The sequence below is a fragment of the Dermacentor silvarum genome, chromosome 3 (assembly GCF_013339745.2).
Source record: "Dermacentor silvarum isolate Dsil-2018 chromosome 3, BIME_Dsil_1.4, whole genome shotgun sequence".
NCBI lineage: Eukaryota > Metazoa > Arthropoda > Arachnida > Ixodida > Ixodidae > Dermacentor > Dermacentor silvarum.
The window spans coordinates 169,069,233-169,087,836 of NC_051156.1; the positions used below are offsets into that span (position 1 = coordinate 169,069,233).

Genomic DNA, 18,604 nt, shown 5'->3' on the forward strand with positions numbered 1-18,604 from the left:
CTGCAGACACGGCTGCGCATGGCGGGCCGCGCTCCATCTTGGAGGCAACCGCGGCTAGCCGAGATGACCACGATCTTATGTGCGCTGCCTTCCCTTGCTTTTAGTGCTGGAGGTTGCATAATCTCGAGTTTCGGAGATGCGTTGGAGCGAGAGGCAAACGAGCCATTCGCTCCCCTCTGCCTGCGCTTAATTTTCATGATAGCACTATCAGCCACGGAGACGGAGTGGACGCGAAAGCGTCACAGGCTTCGCTTTGTACCGCCGTTGTGAAGATATCGTCGACGTGCACGGCATGAAATCGTGTTTTGGTTGCCTACTCTCAAATTGAATAATTAGAATGATTTTTTTTAATTTCTCATTGAAATTAGTTTTTTCCGACTATCCAATAAGTCGAAAAATTTTGCAGCCCCTTCCGGCTAAGAAGAATTCGTTGGCGACTGTACTTGCTTCCATAAAACGTCGAATTTACATATAACGAAATTTCAATATAATAAGTAAACTGCCTATTATATTGAGGTTTAACTTGTGTAACAGCTGGAAGGTCATTTCCTGAGCTGATACCAGAATGGTCGTCGGGGAAACGACCTTCCAGCTTGGCAGGCCTACAAAACAGGTGTCTTCGACGGCCAAAGAAAGTTTGCCACTGTGCCATACTTGCACAAAATATCCCACAACACAAAAAATGTGGGTGCTCGGGCAAATGTAAGCATGGTTTTCACTGCCCCGAACAAGCTGAGAAAACTATGCAAGAGCAGCAACCCAGTTGTTGAATTAAGGGTAGGCTGTGACAAGAACCATAGAACACGGTTTGTATCCTGAAAAGAAGGCGTTGTACGCCAGATACCACTATCGTGGGGTAGACACTACACGGGCAAACCAGGCGATCTCTAAACGACCGGCTTGGAGAGCACTGCAACAACGTAAAGAAATGTGGTAATGGCTGCTTAGCAGCCCACTGCAGCCCATGTGATTGCCTGCCTCTTTTCCAAGAATGTTTCGTTGTGTGCAAGGACAAAGAAAAAATAACGTGTCCGATAACTGAAGCTGAAACTATTGAGAAGCTAGGCCAAGATTGTGTTAGCTCGTCTTCACTATCTATAACAAGAAAGAATTGTCGTATCATGATGCATCTCTGTTTGCGCATGCCTGAGTTGTTGCATGGCATATAAATAGTGATCCGGGTTCCATATAAATATTCTGTTGAAAGTTAGCACTTTTGTGTGTCCCTTCCTGTGACCGTGTGAAAAAGTTTCCACGATAAAACACTATATCAAAGATGTCGCACCAACAAGGCCAGAAGTCAATCCTTGGATATAGCGCTTCAGCCAGATACCTAGTAATGAAAGTTAGGCTGCAGTCGTCGGTTCCAAATTTAAGCTGCTATGATTGCAAAAATATTGAATGTGGCACTTTCCTTTAGAGGAAATGCTCACCTAATTCCTCACCTAATCCTGTTGAAAATTGTGTTTCTACACTCGGAGGTATAAAGCACTGTTTGCACGGCAGTGCAAAACATGGATGTAACACAGAGGAGAGGGGCCACTTCTCATGGTCCCCATTTACTGCGTCGTGTCCATGTGTTGTGTTGCCATTCAAATCATGTTTTCTAACCACTGCTGTATGTTGGGCATGTTGGTACTCTTAACTTGGAAAAAAATTTAAACGCCAGCGGATGAGGACGGAAGGAAGACATTGATAGCGCATTGCGTTGCCAACGTCTTCCTTCCGTCCTCGTCCGCTAGCGCTATAAATGTTTATAACCAGCTAGTGCAAGTATCAGTCTTATTATAAAGCAGTATCCAGGGAGTGCTGTACTCCATAAGGCCTGAAGGAGATTAGCAGTAGCGGAGAGAGAAGCAAGTGAAACGTTGCGAGGCCATGGGGTGAGGCGGGCCACCCTACTCGCAGCGGAGGCCCTCTCTTGTTTCCCCTCTCGGCACACAACATATCAGCGCGGTAATTATTGGCGGTGTATCGTTGAGCACGAGGTCATGTAGTTTGATTTCCGGCCACAGCGGACACATTTCGATGGAGGCGAGGTGCAAAAAATGCTCAAGTTCTTAGATTTAGGCACACATAAAAAAAAAAAAAAAATCGGGTGGTCAAATTCACTACAGTGTCTCTCATAGCCCCAGCGTCACTTTTGGAACGTTGAACTCAGTGAATCAATCAAATCAAAATTCATCTGTCGGCACTGGCACGCGACAGCCTTTTCCTGCATTCTCCTATATTGGAGTTCACAACCCATTTCAAGTTTGGCACAACCAGGGTGTCTACCATCAGGGAAAGTCTGAAAAACCTGTAGTTTCTGGGAAATTTGTCAGTTCTCTAGAAATTCAGCAAGAAAGCAGGCAATTATGCCCAGGTTACTTTGAATCAAGAAAATTGTTACCTAGAGTGGTTATGGTGAAGCGATCTGTGTGCCAAAAGGAAACAGAGTTTTCAACTGAGTCCTACGGAATCTGCATAATGATGGTACTTTTTCTGCTGGTTTTGTGAGCGTTGAACCTGACCGGTTTGGTTGAATATCATGACACATGATCCAGTCAATTCTGATAGTACTTTTTGAATAGTATGGGCTAGAATAGTAACTTTACTAGCTACAAATAACCACAATTTTTTTCTTGTGCTCGAATTGCTACTGTCATAGACTGCCAGGGGAATTTTCATAGAAGCAGTTGGGGAACACCTGGAAAAATAAGGGAACTTGAAAATGCCAAAGCACTAGACACAACCTAGCTCTGCTTCCTTTTTTCTGCTTCTTTCCTGAATGTGCGTGGCATTTTCACTGGCGGTTTTACATGCTCTGCACTTCACAGGAAGACCTGAGTTTGCATTGTTGCTAGCTATGTATGCGCTGCAGGCAGGAAGTGTGATGTGGGGTGTTAACTATGTCTCTGCGTGAGAAGAATGGCTGCTCAGAGAAAAAGGTGCACAGATTTCAGTCTTCAGCCGTTTTCACGAAGTATGTTGGCATAAAATTAGCAGGCACGATCGGCACTGCATTATCTGTGCACATGTGCTTGTTTGTTTGCATTGCCCAAACCATGTAACGTGTCCTTTAAGCCTCGTAATGCCTTGGTATGCCTCGTAATGCACTGCCTGAGCACAACCCTTTGTTGCCAAACGGAGACAACACACAAGATTGTACATACATACACAGAAGACGCAAAAGTGAACAGGACAAACCATCGCTGGTTTGTCCCATCTAATTCTCTGTTTCCTATGCATAAATTTTCTTCTGAGCTAAGCTTCTTGCTCTAGTGTAATAGGGCAAGTTCAGTTAGGAGGCGTACACCTTTAGTGACAGGTGACATTTTCCCCCTCATAAAAGCATGCATGCTTAATAGGGTAAAAATAGTATTGGGAAAATAAGACGGTAATTTTGTTTGAACATAATCACTAAAAGAACCCAGATTTTTTTTTTTTTTTTTTTTTTTTTTTTTTTACAGAAAAGATTACTTTACATGAAATCAATCAGTTAGATAGAACTTCCATCGACGTCGCTGCTTCTTGCTACTTGGCTGAGCGACAGGCCCAGAGTAACCTCCTTGCTCTGCAAAAGCAGATGGCATTTCTGAGGACATAATCTAGGCCAGTGTTGACTATGATGTGGAAACATGCAGGGCTGACGCCATGAAACATTAATGAGGAGGTCCTTGAAATGCCTTTGCAGGCTGATAACAATGGTGTTGACACTGCTGATGTGCCACAAGAACAAGTGGCGCTCACAGATGATGTAGCTGATGATGCCCAGAATACTTTGGCACATTGTTTCAACATGAGGTCGCAGAAGGATATTTTGGGCAAGCTAGCTGAAGTGTCGCTTTCGAGATAATACACAGATTTGCAAAGCACCAGCAAGCAAAATTTACTGAGTGGCCCAAATACAAGTACGTAAATCAATGCTTTGAATCATGCAAGTGCAAAAAATTTTTCTTTTTCTTGCATGTGCCTTTTTGTAATACTTGGGAGAACTTGGAATATTTCTTTGACTTCTGTTAACACGGATTTTTAATTAGATGAACAGGCTTTCTGGATACATTGGAGTTTGTCTTAATGGGAGTCTATTGCATGCAGCTGAAAGCATTAGTATCTCCATAAATGTGTGCAAAAGGTAGGGAGGTTAACCAAGGACGTGCCCGGTTGGCTACCCTACGCTTGGGGAGAGGGTGTGCAAAGGTGAAGTGGTTATCTAACCAGCATGATGATCGAGAGGCGAGGCTAAGATATAGATCATGGCACACTGGTGCAGTCACATTTGTCCAAGTATAGAGAGAATTATTGTGAGAAAAGCTCCCACATGGGAACTGCAAGGACATTTGTTTGAGTAGTTGTCACTTATTATTTGTGTCATATGCTTTTATATACTGACGACATAGGCCTTTGCCAAACCTTGGACTTATCAAGGCTCCTAAATGTGTCGCAGGCCCAGGCAGATGAAGATGACTTGGACGGAGATGTGGCTGTCACGCTGGAGACTCCTCCCACATTTATGGAGGAGTTCTTTGCGGAGGTGACGTTCTTTCCTGCTCCTTTCTATGGGGCCCTGAAAGGCCCGGCAGCACACAGCTGACGTGTCACATTGACGTGTCACATTGACGTATCACACAGTAATGTCACAGTCTTCCCACATGCAAAGCATAGCGGGGTTTGCTAGGAACAAGTGAGGCAGTCACGGACTCAGTCACGGATCTCATATGACATGATTCCGTTACGCTTTCAACAGGGACAGTCCTGAAATGGGTTGTGTAATGTTGAAATGACCACATGATTGACATAAGCCACATATATTACTGTGATGAACGAAGTGAAGCTCGCATGATCGCAGTTTTTGTTGCGGAATTTGACACGAGGCCGATTGACTTGTTTCAGTCTAGTCTGGCTTGTCTGTCAGGCAGTTGGCAGGCTGGAGCGCACTGCCATTCAACTCAAACTAGAGGGGTTCCTTTCAAAGTTCGCAATGTTTCTGAACTTCCCAGTTGCATTGGTAGCAAATTGATGTCGCCGATTTGTCACAGTAGTTTATTTAGTGTAGTCTGCTGTGGCGCAATTAAATGATGGCAGGTTTCTCGGCCTTCTCATGTAGTCTTTTTGCTCTGAGCATCTAATTATTTCACTTAGTGACAGATGAGTGATTATATTAGTCACAGTTGTTAGGTATCATGTCTATATTGGAAATGCTAAACTTAGATTGACTGCATGAAACTGTCACCAGGGTCATGATGAAACTCCAGCTTAAGTTTGTTCGCTCATAGATAGCCCTACATTCAACAGCTGTCCCCAGTGGTGGCTTCTGTTGTCCAACTGCATGTTGGACCAATTAGCGAACAACAGTCAAAAGAATATTGCATTTTTATAAGCTAGTTTGACTCCGTATCGGAACTGTGTACAGCAGTTTGCATTATTTGTAGAAATAGATGAAAAAATGATTTTATCTGCCTGATAGCATATGCACAACATGGCCTATCTGAAGCAGATGTGACTTTGAAAAGCTGTCAAAACCACTTGTGATGATATTTCTCCCATAAAATATTTTGTCTCAACTGTCCTAAGATGCTCCTTTGTTGCTATGCAACTTTCCTGTGACTCCATTTTTGCCATCAGTATTTTTTTTTTTTTTTTTTACAGTGCAGCTTCAGTGATGAAATATAGTTCACAAAGTGTGGCGGTTTGTGCAAGTTGGTACACCTTAGCACGCGGGGGAAAAAAAAAGGATCAAAAAAGAGGTGCAGACACACGTAGCAGCACGTTTGGTTCTATCTCTCTTTTTTGCCCTTGTTTTTTTTTGCACTACATTTATGAAGTCAATGATGAACTTGCAGTTCACGATTTGCAATGACCAGCTTATGTTTGTGTCAAATTGTAACAAAAGGTTATGTGCCACGAGACAGTCAGGGCCGGTATTTTGTAGCGCTGCTTTATGGACTTATTCTATACTAGTCTTATCATCCACCGCTCACGGCCGGCTGATCCCGTTGATAACGCGAGCGGACCATCGCTCCGACCACTGACAAAGCGCGATAAGCGCGAAAAAGCATTAGCACGGGAAAGGCATCGCTACAAAATACCCGCCCAGCACATCACTAGCACAGAATTGGGGCTTAGTTTAAGACAGTCCATCATTGACAGGTAATAAACTCCTGGAAAATCGAGGCACAAACTAATGTAAATATGCGTAATGTGCCATGCTTGTGAGTTATTTATTTTAATTTTTTTTTATTCAGAATTCATTCCATGAAAAAGGGTGATAAGAATTAGGACATATTTTATATTTGCTTTCTTCAGAATAAATAGAGTGTTTTAGCTGAACACTTGCTGTCCGCCCCGCACAGACCGGCATATGCTAGCAAATGCCACACAACCGCTTAGCGGGAACGCTATTGCGCTTGCGCACAACGGTCATACCAGCAGCGGAACGAAGACCGCATCCCTCGCTCCGCTACAAAGCCGACTGAGCGGAGCATGACAGCGTGTCTACTTGGGCTCTTCGTCGATTTGCAGCTGAGTTGATAGCGCGTCGCGGGCCTCTCGGCAAGACGTGCTTATCAAACGCGAAATCTACGCAGTTCCCTGCAGTATCTCAGAGCGTGAAATCTGAGCAGAGCGGAGCATAAGCGGCGTTCTGCTAAAACTGTCTAATATTGTGCTCAGAAAGCAACCGGTAATAAATGCTCAAATTACAGACATCACGCAATCAACTGAGAACAGTATGTGATGGCAACATTCACTTTATTTCTCTACAAGTATTTATTAAAACCAAGTTGACATTCAACTTGAGGGCTGCAAATAGATAACATATATTTCTTTTTAATGAGAATTTTTAGTTGTCTGGTCACGCCCAAGTTATGTTACCTGTGAACATTTTATGTTAAATTAGTAGTGTTAACATTTTTTGTGCTGGCTATTGCCATGAAGGTAAAAGAAGGTTTCAGTACTTCTAAATATTTCCAAAATAGCATTCTGAACTTACATTTAAACCTCTAGAGTGAGATATCATGGTGCAAAGAATTTTTCGTGTTCATGTTGAAATTGATTCACAACTTCACAGGTTTATGGTGCAATATAGACCACATTGGCAGACAGAGAGGACACTGTATTTTCTTTTTTTATTCTTTTTTAAAATTTTTTGTGTGTGACAAACTTGTGACGATGCCATGACAAGGTTCGACGTCAGCTGTTGATTCGCAACCTTTACAGTGTGCCCGTATTAGCTAAGAATCTCATTGTCCTACTTACAGTGCTTGCATGCTGTTAAGCACGACGAGCAATGTCTGCATTTCCTCTTTCAGGTGGAAGAGGTTGGGCAGAACATCGAAAAGATTGAAAAGATAGTCATTGAAATGAAGAGGAAGCACAGTGCAATACTGTCGTCGCCGCTTCAGGACGAAAGTAAGTTGACGTACTTGCATGGCGTTGGTCATTTGCAAGTCTCATTCATTGGCTCCGCTCCAAGTACAACAATGTCTTGGAGCAGGAAGGAAGCGTGATAAAAATTAATTGAATCAAACAAGAACATGCCTGAAAAGATGCAGCTGTCACTCAAGTACAAACACAATGGGCAACTCCAATGAACTACAGATAAGCAAAACCTCAGTAAATAAACACTCTCTGCAATTTCAGCTGGCATACTTTTTATTTTTATTATTATTTTTTCATTTAACCGGGACTACTATTTGCAAAATGAGAACAGAATGCATGCACACACTGCTAACTAAAGTTTTTAATATGACTTTGTAATGTTACGCGACTTCTACACTAAAAAAATGGAGGTATAGAGGAAAGAAAAAAAAGACAAAAAAAGACAGAAAGACCACATACCAAATGACACCAGAAATGTTAATTTGAACAGTTTTTGGAAATTGAAACAGTTTTCTTGCGTTATACAAACAGTAATACATTTCACTAATCATCTTTCTCTTTCATGTAGAAATGAAACAGGACTTGGAGGAACTGATGGCGGATGTTAAGAGAATTGCGAATAAAGTGAGAATGAAGCTGAAAAGTATGTTCACTTTTCATTTTTTTTTCACATTTTTATTTCTAGTTTTTTTTTTTTCCTCTTCTTTTTGCACTTGTAGTGGCTCTTAGTAAAGGTTCCTTTAGTTTGTAATCGTCTGTGTGCCTGATGCCTTTGATGTAAATTATTTAGAGCAGAAATTTTTGTTGGTCTTTCTCATCAAATATTCTTGCTCCAGTTATTTTCTAAACACCGTGTACCAACTACTCAAACAGCCAACTCCGAGATGTAACCCTGCGTCGAAAATGTCTCTACTTATTTGCTTTCAGTGATAGTTAGTGTTCAACATCTTTAGATTTTCGTCATAGTTTGTCAGGCATCACACAGCAACAGGCAAAAATTTACATTGTTCATACCTCAGATATTTCATAAACTTGAATTTCAATTTTGTGCTCATTTTATTATTTTACTAATGTTGCATCAAGTTTTAAAAGAAAAATTATTTTAGCGAAAATGTATCCTTTATAGGTCCCCGGACCGTTTTTTGGTAGTCTTCCTATGCACAGTGAAAGTAGGCAAGAAGGTATACTTCCTTCGAGCAAGTTTAGTAAAGTTTAATAAATCACCCTAATTAAAATGTGTATGTATTTCTGATAAGGTGTACGTTTGCAGCAAGCTATAAAAAAAATGCGCTCTACACTCCCCCTTCCCCCTGTCCCTCAGTGAGTGGAATTTTACAAATATTAAAGCTGGCAGGTTAGCAGGTATGTTTTTTTTTTTTATCTTAGCTGTTGGCGATAAGCCGTGTGGCAGCGATTTGGCGTAGTGCTGACATGAAATGCATCGTTTGTGAAACTTGAAAATGCAGAATGGTCTTGTTTTATTTTGCGATGGATTTGGGACAGTGCGTTTTTCAGTTGAACTCTTCTTTTAAAAAACAGTGATGCAACAAAATATTGACCAAGAGGACCAATTAATCGGGAACAGGTCAGCAGAACTCAGGATACGAAAAACACAGGTGAGCTTCTGAGTCATCCTTTAAAGCTGTGTTTAAATAGAAGCACTTTGACATTATTTGAACCTATGATATCACAAGGCTTACTGAGGGCTGTATCTATCGTAGTTATGCAGTTTAATTCAATGAGGAAACATTCACTTAGGTGCTTTAGTATGCAGTTAGATGTAGAGTGTGAAATTGACGGTAATCATTGTGACCTTTGAGGCAATACTTTTGCCGTGTACCCTAGGCAGCGAAAATTTGGTAAATATGTGTGAGCTTTGCATAAGTGAAGTTTAAAGTTTATTTTACTTGCTGGCATAATTTAACTGTTATGTGAAAGTCACGTTCAGGCTTTCTTGTACTTTTCATATATGCCAGAGTTTGAGAATTTGGTTGAGAGCTTAACTAATGTCTATTTGTTTACTTTATTGTAATTGATAGAATAAATATATTTTTTATTGCAAGTCTTTAGGTGTGGCTGAAAGTTGAGCTAAATTTTTTATCCCACAGCCTCTGTGACACTTTACAAGAATGTGCGTAAATGTCTTAGTATGTTTGCATGCAGTGGCATTTTGGTGACTGCTGTGTATCAATGCTTCACAGGAGGTTTGAATGAAACATTTGTCTAGCCACTGTAGATGCTTTTGGAATGTGTAAAATTTGTGGTTCTCTCATATGTAATTGTCTCATGAGTTGTGGTTACGCTTACCATGGGAACTGGTACTGGCGACCTCTGGTTTTATGATGAAATGGCAGAATTGCTTTGGTAATGATGCATCTAGGCAATATACCACACAGTGATGTCTTTTTCTGGAAGACGCACTAAATTGTATCTAGTTTCAGCCATTGTCTCCTTCAAAAGAGAAATTGGAAGCATGCAAAATAGACAAATTACAGTTAAACTGGAAATGGCCACAATGGTCAGGCTCAGGGCAATCACAGGTGTCGTAGCTTGCGTGATCAAGAGTACAGGGGCCGATGGTTCTGCAAAAAAAAAACAAACAGATTTATTACTTTTTTCTGCCCAGCTAGATGTATTCTGAAATTGTTTATCGCGCACTGAACTGGACCATGTGAACTCAGCTCTGCAGTCGTGAATCTTACACTGCAGATGTAATGTAAAAATACTTTTTTTGCTGAACCTGTGGTCCATACACTTTGCTCCGTAGTGTTCGTGATGTACGACCTTTAGCCATGTGAGGGAGCCATCAGTGAGATGTTTAACTGATTATGATGATTATTATCACTAATAATGGCATCCGCTTTGAATTAGGTGGCGACATATAGTCACCTAGCGTGGCGAGCTACTTGCATGTTACCTAACAGTAAAGTCACTATTTATGGCTCCATATAAAAGGGAACCATATACAGTAACTCTGCTCAAGAGGTGTATACATGCAGCGCCCCCTGCAGGACACAATGTTCTCGGGGAGTTAACAGAGTGGCGTAGCTTTTGTTTTAGTTTTCATGCTGTTCGTCATCATTCTTTCTGCTGCTCTCAATGCTTGACCGTTCGTGGCTTTCAGGAGTGTGTGCGTGGGCACTGTGGGGGAAAAGCGCACCCTTCAGGAGACAGGTCTTTTTCTCATCCTCTCTCTCTCTCTGCCTCTTGTTTTTCTCTCTACCTCACTTTTTTCGCTCTTGACTTCTTGCAATACGTCTGGGCTGGTCTTGCTTGGCCTCGTAAATCTATCTATATCTCTCTTTCTGCCTTTCGCTTGCATGTTGCGACCTTTTCTCTCAGCCTGCAGCATTCGACTAGGTTTGCAGTTTATTCTTTTTTTGCAATGTGAGAAATTTGCGCATTTCTATCTCTGCATGGTGTGCCTTGGGGTTCTTTCTTGTGCTTATTCTTCTACTGCCAAGTACTGCTTCTTTCTTGGTTTGTGTTGCAGTCTTCTTTTTTTTTTTCATTTTTAGTTAATTCTCAAGTACCACTTGAAGAGAACCTCACAAAAAAAGCCAGCTTTCTCACTCACCCATCAAGGGGCACTTACACAGTTCACTTCTCTCAGATGTAATGTTGGGTTCAGCTGCCATGAGTAATAATATCATAGTACAGTCCAGCAACTCCACTGAATACCTAGAGGAATTCATTGTTGTTTGTGAAAAAAATCTTTTAGGTATAAACCATCTCATAATGTAAAGAAAAGTAAAATAAAGCCAGACTATAATTTTAATTTTATGCTTACCTCATGACAATGAGTGCCATAAAATAATTCAGTTGGCTGTTACCCGTGTTATCACCTTATCTACTGTACACGTACTGCCAGGCTGTCACCATCATAATGAGGCTGTGAGTGCTTGTCATGGACTCCAGCTGCTATACCGTAGGGTCACACGACATTTGCCACTCAGTGAACATTTCACTCACTCGAGATTGCGTGTTGGATGTTGAACACAGCCCGACAGCCAACACGCACATATTGAATGAAACATTGTGAGAGTGGAAAGGGAGTTGTCCAGGCCACGTGTGCATGGGCCTCAAGGAAAACGAAATCATTGGACACCTGCCACTCTCTTTCTCTCTCTGAAACTGGCCTTCTGCCTTTAAATATGTGCTCTTGTGCTCGATCGCCCTACTTTTACATTCTAAAGGGGGCGCATTTGGAAGGAACCAGATTTGAAAAGAGCTTGCACACTTGTAGTTTGATGCAAAGTAAATAAATACCTTCAGGGAGCCAAAGTTATGGCGGAGTTTTCCACTATGGTGTTTCCATTAGGTTAGTGTGTATCTTTGGGACATAAAGCCCTATTATAGTTGTGTTTATTAATTCAGTATAGGAAAAAGTTCTGTTGACAGATGTAAGTTAGTGGAAGAGGTAAGGGCTGTTCACTAACCAGGTGCATGATGACAGCCACCTTCCTTTTGCAAAACCGAAACAGCACACCTGTCTTAGACACAAGGGGATGGTTGTCCTGCCACACATTGAAGTCGCAGAAATTTGAAGTTGGTGCAACTGCTCGTCTGCGGATAACTTTGGTTTCGTGGAAAAGACACGAGAGAATCCTCACCTCTCTGCCCAAGGGAAGCACAGTGGGGGCAGATGTTTTTTTCTCTGACCTGACAAGCGGGGGCTTACGAAACAGAGAAACGTTTGACTTGCCTGCAATGCTTTTCCTGCTTGACTTGACTCATGTGCATTTGCTCATGCTGCGAGAGTAGTTGCTTGGCGTGGTGCATTTTAGTGCAAGCAATATTCCGCGAGCATGGTGACGCCGTAGTGTAGACGGAAGCTCTCTCGAGGACACTAAAGGCAAATGTTAAGTCTAGCTCGAGCTACGTGTCTTCATAACCTCTCGGCAATTGTTATGTTCAAAGAGATGACTTAGTACGTTGCCGAGGAAATTGGAATTAAAGAGGTCGTGTTTCTCGCAGACTAAGAGATCACTAAGAGACAGGTAGATCTAAGTCATCAATTTCTGTGTTGCACTAGTGAGATATTTTCCTTTGCCAGGCACTGTTGTCATTGGTGAAACAGTGTACTGTGCAAAGAGGGTGTTATACATCACCAACATAGAATTGTTTGAAGAGCTAGCAGCCGAGAGTTTTTCCATGGGAAGGTGCCATAAAATTGGACAGGCTTAGTTTTCTTTGATGTTCAAATGCAGCATAGTTATCTTATCGTCAGCGCTTGGCTAGCATTTAGGGGTTATATGTAGGATATAAGATGTTGTGGGTGTTCATTCCGTATCTTCACTGTGGTGGCACCAGTCACATTCCATGTTGATGCAACTTCCTTGCTGCTAGCATAAATTCTCTTTTCTATAACAGTTACACTTCAGACACGCTCGGAGCACTCAATATAGCTTGAATTGATGTTTGCCTTTTGTGTCCTTTTAAGACTGTTTCTCTGTTGCCGTGTTTACCACGGCCGTTTCTGGTCCTTCACACCGTGTTATAGAGAATGCCATGGATCCAGAAATGACGGGCAGCTGCAGAGCTTGTGATTTTTTATTGCAAGCACTGGTGCCTGATGGTGAAAGGACATGCTCATTGCTTCAGTGTAACTGAATTTCTCATGTCTATTCAGACATCTTATGCAAAAAATCTATAATTAATGCGCAAAACACAATGGCATTGCTTTTCTGAGATAAGGTAAGGTAGCTATATGCTCCCTGTTGGCAATGCTAATTTGCTGCTGCTTATCTATGGGTGTTTTGCGACCTAAAAGCAGTTATTATTGTTTCTTGTGATGGCACACCTAATTACCACTGCTGTGCTGAAGCAGCAAGCAGTTTGCTATTTGAATACTAAGCAAGCAAAATTCCTCCGAGACACATATTTATCTATGTGCTCAGTCTTATGACAAGTTTTAAGTTTATTTCATGAAGGAGATTTAATAGCATATATTTAAGTGATCATTTGAAATGAGCTTAGCACCTTTCTTTCTATTGTTTTCGTTTTTGTATAAACATGTTTGTCATAGTCACGCTGACATGGATGACATGACGCTTCAGTGGATGCCGTGCATGTGTCACTGACCGGCTCATTTTTCGTGACACAGCATTCGACACTGTCTCGCAAGTTTGTCGAAGTCATGACAGAGTACAACAAGATCCAAAATGACTACCGTGAGCGGTGTAAGGACCGCATCAGGCGACAGCTGGAGATCAGTGAGTAAAAACTATGTGTGACAGATTCTTTGCGCTTGTGTTGTTGGCTTCAGAATACTGTTCTATACCCACACATTGATTGTCACCTTCATTTGACTTGTGCTCAAGGTTGATAGTGGTCCTTGAAAAACCCTGAACATGAAACTTCCATTTCCAAGACCTTGACCTTGAAAGGCCTTACAAATTTTACCAGATTAAACATTTTTAAATTTTTGCTTAGTGGATTTTATTTTTGTATCGGACCACAAGGTTTATGCTAACGGAGAACCAAGCCAATCTGGTCCTCTTACCGTCTTCGTGGTAGGGATCAAACCTCTTGTTTATACTGGCCGGCGATGGCTTATGTAAGCAAGGCTAAGCGAGCATTTTTATTCCAGTAGCGATTATACAGGCGCTTGAGACACGTTTGTGCTGTTGGCGTTATTGTCGTGCTGTCCTTCTGTCGATGACGCATGCGCGGCCTGCATGTGAAGGATGAGAAGGCTTCCAGAGATGCGAAGTGTGTTTGGCTCCAAAAGCGCCGAAGCCAGGTGGACGCGCCGTCTCACTCCGCACAGTCAACTCTGCCAGAGCCAGGGCGCAGCATTCTGACTTCCGCTGCTGGCATGAGCACTGTGCACACACACATTAGCATTCCCACTGAACAGCTGTGTGCATAATACACTGTGGTGAACATCAAGCTAAATTTATGTAATTGTTTCTTTGGGCGGGGGCTGACCAATGGCGACAGTTTTCCTTCGATCTCATCTCGTGTGCAATCAAGGCGTGACACCTGCTGCGTCGTTGGTGCGCTCATCACACCAGTGTTCTCAGATGCATTCAGCACAACCCTAAACCATGCTATTGCTTACATTCTTTTATTCCGTGTGCATGCAACAAATAAATATTTCCTTGTCGTAAGACAGTGCTTTGTTTTTATGTTGTAATTCTTGAAAATGCTTCCTCGGGGCCTTGAAGTCCTTGAAGACCCTTGAAACTTTTTGCAAAGGTTGCTACAAGCACTGCTTGGGGTGATTATAAGTGCAGCTCATATACCACTTGTTAGATGTGCAAAGACGGCTCAGTGGCTATGTTGTGCTGTGTAGACTGCTAAGAACTGCTGGTAGGGGCTACTTTTGTGGCAGTAGTGGCAAATGGAAACTCGTCCTGAGATAGGTCTGCTTGAGCAGCCTTTTCTGGGTGAAGCCCTTTCTATGAAGAAAGAACAGAATCTTTTGGAATTGAGTTGGTTGAAATGTTTTGATGTTGAGGCCTGCTTCCGGTTATAGTCACTGATCAAATCCAGTACTGCTGTTTTAATTTCTTATCATAATAAAATATATTATTAGCTTCTGTACTAGTCGTACCCCTGGTATTAGGTGCAATGAGCCAGATCGAAAATCTTCTCTTCATTTTTCAGCGGGGAAAATGACTACAGACGAAGAAATTGAAGAGATGCTCGAAAGTGGGAATCCAGCCATATTCACTCAGGGAGTAAGTACTGCTTAGATTTTTTTTTTATCTACACCTTTTTAAGTTTGGTTAGATGCAAAGCTTCTGGTCGCAGAACTGATTAATTCTGAAAGACTGTTCAGAGAGATTAGGATTGTGCACGGCGTGGCTCATCAAGTACGTGCACGAGAGAGGGCAATAATGGGACGAGGAATGAAGTGGTTCAATTATGTGACTGTGCGCTGTTTGTGGTTAGTGTAGTCCTTACGAGCTGACATTTCTGCTGCGTTGATGTACATATCTACTGAATTTGCTACGTGCACAACTTTCTACACTTGCTGGGCCTCTCGGGCATAGTTAAAAATGTCTGTTTGCCACCTGTGGCCCTATAGAATATCTAAGTATTCTGGCTGATGCTTCTGCATACTCTGTTGTTGTTATGCTCACTACTGGCCACGAATAACAGGTACGTTTGTTGTGGCTTCCGCAGCCCTGTAGTTGTCATCATTGATGCTTTCATCAGTGCGCCACACAAGGTGCTTTCCTGGCAAAAGACATAGAAAATAAGGCAGCGCTAGCTGTTCCATAGTTATAAAAGCAATTGAGAAGAAGCGGATGGTAATGCATTGCTGTGTGACTTTGTGTGCATTGCGGAGAACTGTACCATCTTGTTTTAGACACTGCTCTCCTCAAAAGAAAACCTGAAGTACTTGCTCGAGCAGTTAATAGCCTTATATGGCTCCAGATGTGTGAGACTGCTCATACTCGTTTACCATTCATTGGATAATGTCTAAGATGTTTGTACATATCGAGGAGTCCTTGCCAGGCATTGTGTGCCGTTAGCTTTTGTACCTTTCTTAAACTCTGTTTTTAGTTTTGATTACTGTCTTTTGTTTAACATTAGCTGTAAAAAAGTAATAAGTGTGGCTCGGCTGGCAACCTTGTGGTATTGAAGTCAACTTTCTGTGCAGGTATCATGCTAATTACACATATGCTTTGAAACTTAGTGTGTTGACCATCTCTGTGTGGTGCAGGCATTAGCTTGGCTCTTATATATTAATTGGTTTTTCACAGAACTCCAAGAGGCTGACAGAGTAGCGTGTGAGATTCCTGTAACTTGGCTTAATTCATCTGTCAAGCTCAAATAACAAAGAATTTATTACTGCAGGAGACAAGGAACACAGAAATGAAACGGAAAGCTGTGTTAAAATAAGGCTGGAGCTGTAGTTGTGCAAGTTAAAAAATTGCCCAAAATAAGTGAGATGGTTCCTCTACAAAATTTGTTTAAATACTCAGCTTCCTGTTGGTAAGAGTGATCTTTATACCAATCATAATTCAAGCATGGCTTAGACAGTCGCGGGAATTCTAGAATTTCAATCTTCTATTCGTGACCTTTGCTGATCAGCTACATCTGCTACCAGAATTTTCTTCCATTTTACCGTGGGACCACAAGGTGTGACAGAGAGCTACAAAAATCTACCTGTGGATTCTGCAACAAGTGTTGTCTGTGTGAATAAAAAAAAGTGGTGTGTTAATTGTGATGCCCCAACCACTGGTGTTGCCCGCAGATTGTGATGGAGACTCAGAAGGCCAGGCAGACACTGGCGGAAATCGAAGCCCGCCACCACGACATCATCAAGCTGGAGAAGAGCATCCGGGAGCTTCACGACATGTTCATGGACATGGCCATGCTGGTGGAAAGCCAGGTATGGCCATCTTCACTTTGGCCAGATGCTAAAGGCTTGTTTATAGCCCAATGTAACATTCATGCACTTATGCGCTCAAAGGCGTCACATCACGTCGGGGAGAGGTGACCACATTATAGACCGGTGCGGCACGGCCGTCATAATGGCTGTCCGTCAACGCGTGCCAGCGGCACCGACAACTATAGATAGAACGTGCTATATCTCGCATCGGGCTACAATGCTTGCATTACGGAGAATGATCGGGAACCCTTGCGCGCATCAGTTTGTGAATGCCACTACGGTCATTAGCAGTGGCGAAGCCATGCAAAGTAGTTGCTGCAGTCGCGCAAAGCATGATAGTAGGTTAAAACACATTAGATGGGCCAGTGTGCACTGACACTCTAATTTGAAAGACTGCGCATAGCATTTATCCATCCATTGCACCGTTCTTGACTTCAGTTGTGGTCAGGTGACGTTCGGCTATAAAAATGGTGCATATCAACAGCATGTGTGACATGGCGCATTCCAACTAGCGCTGGCTGGTGCGCAGGCTACTTTCGATTAGAAGCGAGCCTTAACTGTTTGCCCTTTTCAGTAGCATGGAAGGCTACTAAAAAAATATGCAGTTGCCTGGTGTGATTGCTGGTTTTATCATGTGACTTTTCTATGTACTGAAACAGAACTGTGTTTTACCCTGACAGCAGCCAAATGTGCAAAACTGAGTTTGCTATGTCCATCTCTCCTTCCTTTTCATTATGTCACAGTTGTCATCAGGCCACCTCCTTATCTTCAGCTTCTTATGCCGAAATAGCAAACAAATTTTGCTTCCTGCTGCAACTTGGAATTGAACTCATGCCTCTGTGGCAATGATCAGTGGGGAGTTGATGCATAACTTATAGAGCTGTCATGCAACTTTCACAATTAGTAACTGACACAGTTGAGTCTCAGTGTAACAAACTTAAATATAACGAATGAACCAATATAGCGAAGTAAATCTTATTTTTATCGCCAGTACCAGGAACGACTATATGCTTATGAATGTTGGATGTAACAATGGTATTTTCGTGTTAGATTGGGCTTCATTAAGACAAGGCTAGACTGTATGTGCAGAGTATTGTTCACCATGCAGACTTTGGGAATGGTGGCATTTTTCTTGTTTTGTTTTGTTGGTGCTTACACATATTTCTGTGTATTTCGGAGGTCGCAATAGGCAACACTGTAGTGGACAGAGACAGTGCGGTGCACATTGCACAAAATAAGTAATGCTCGAGAAGATGGCGGTGACAATTGCAAGAACCCACTGCTGTTGCAATAAATGAGTTCATAGTCACAGGAACTGTTAAAATCTGCTGATATTTTTCATCTGTGTATGTCTGTCCGTGTGTGATCACATTGATTTTTGCGGCTCGCAGGGAGAAATGGTCGATCGCATTGAGCACCATGTGAAGAGCGCTGCAGCCTATGTTGACACTGCCACTCAGGAGACACGACGAGCCGTTCGTTATCAGAGTAAAGCACGCAAGGTGGGTTTTATCAAAAAATGTCATCTGTCACCTTTCATATTATGTCTACATCCAACATGAACTTAGTCTGAAGAATGCCGAAACACAAATGTACAAAGATAGCTCATGATGGTCATGCTGCAGTTTGGTGATGATGTCAGTGTTATTGTCAGCGCTATGATGGAGCAAATTTTCCTGCTAGAAAAAAAGTGGAGATACAAGCACTGCAAGCTCACTTAATTCTTGTTGATCCCCTGTGCTTACTATGGAATCCTTCGTGAGCTTGAAGCGATAAGAGGTGTGATTTCACATTGTGTAATCCAGTCTCTTAATCGATTATTCTCTTCTACAGCTCGTTAGTGTAACAGCCTATCATTCATTGTTCTTATTTTTTTGCTTGCTTAGTCTT

At 42.2% G+C, this 18,604-nt stretch overlaps 1 protein-coding gene across 4 annotated transcripts in view; it reads left to right on the forward strand.

Moving 5' to 3' along the window:
- LOC119446047 (syntaxin-like) overlaps window positions 1-18,604 on the forward strand; it is a 38,419-nt gene that overhangs the window by 3,301 nt on the left and 16,514 nt on the right. For all 4 annotated transcript variants that reach the window (XR_007466103.1, XM_049663859.1, XM_037710370.2 and 1 more), the window contains exons 2-9: window positions 4,430-4,516; window positions 7,293-7,392; window positions 7,931-8,005; window positions 8,902-8,978; window positions 13,469-13,577; window positions 14,977-15,050; window positions 16,577-16,714; window positions 18,106-18,216. Coding sequence is in view for 3 of the 4 variants with exons in the window: in XM_049663859.1 (XP_049519816.1) it covers window positions 4,430-4,516; window positions 7,293-7,392; window positions 7,931-8,005; window positions 8,902-8,978; window positions 13,469-13,577; window positions 14,977-15,050; window positions 16,577-16,714; window positions 18,106-18,216 (771 nt within the window). In the remaining variant the exon portion in view is untranslated. The remainder of the gene's footprint in view (window positions 1-4,429; window positions 4,517-7,292; window positions 7,393-7,930; window positions 8,006-8,901; window positions 8,979-13,468; window positions 13,578-14,976; window positions 15,051-16,576; window positions 16,715-18,105; window positions 18,217-18,604) is intronic.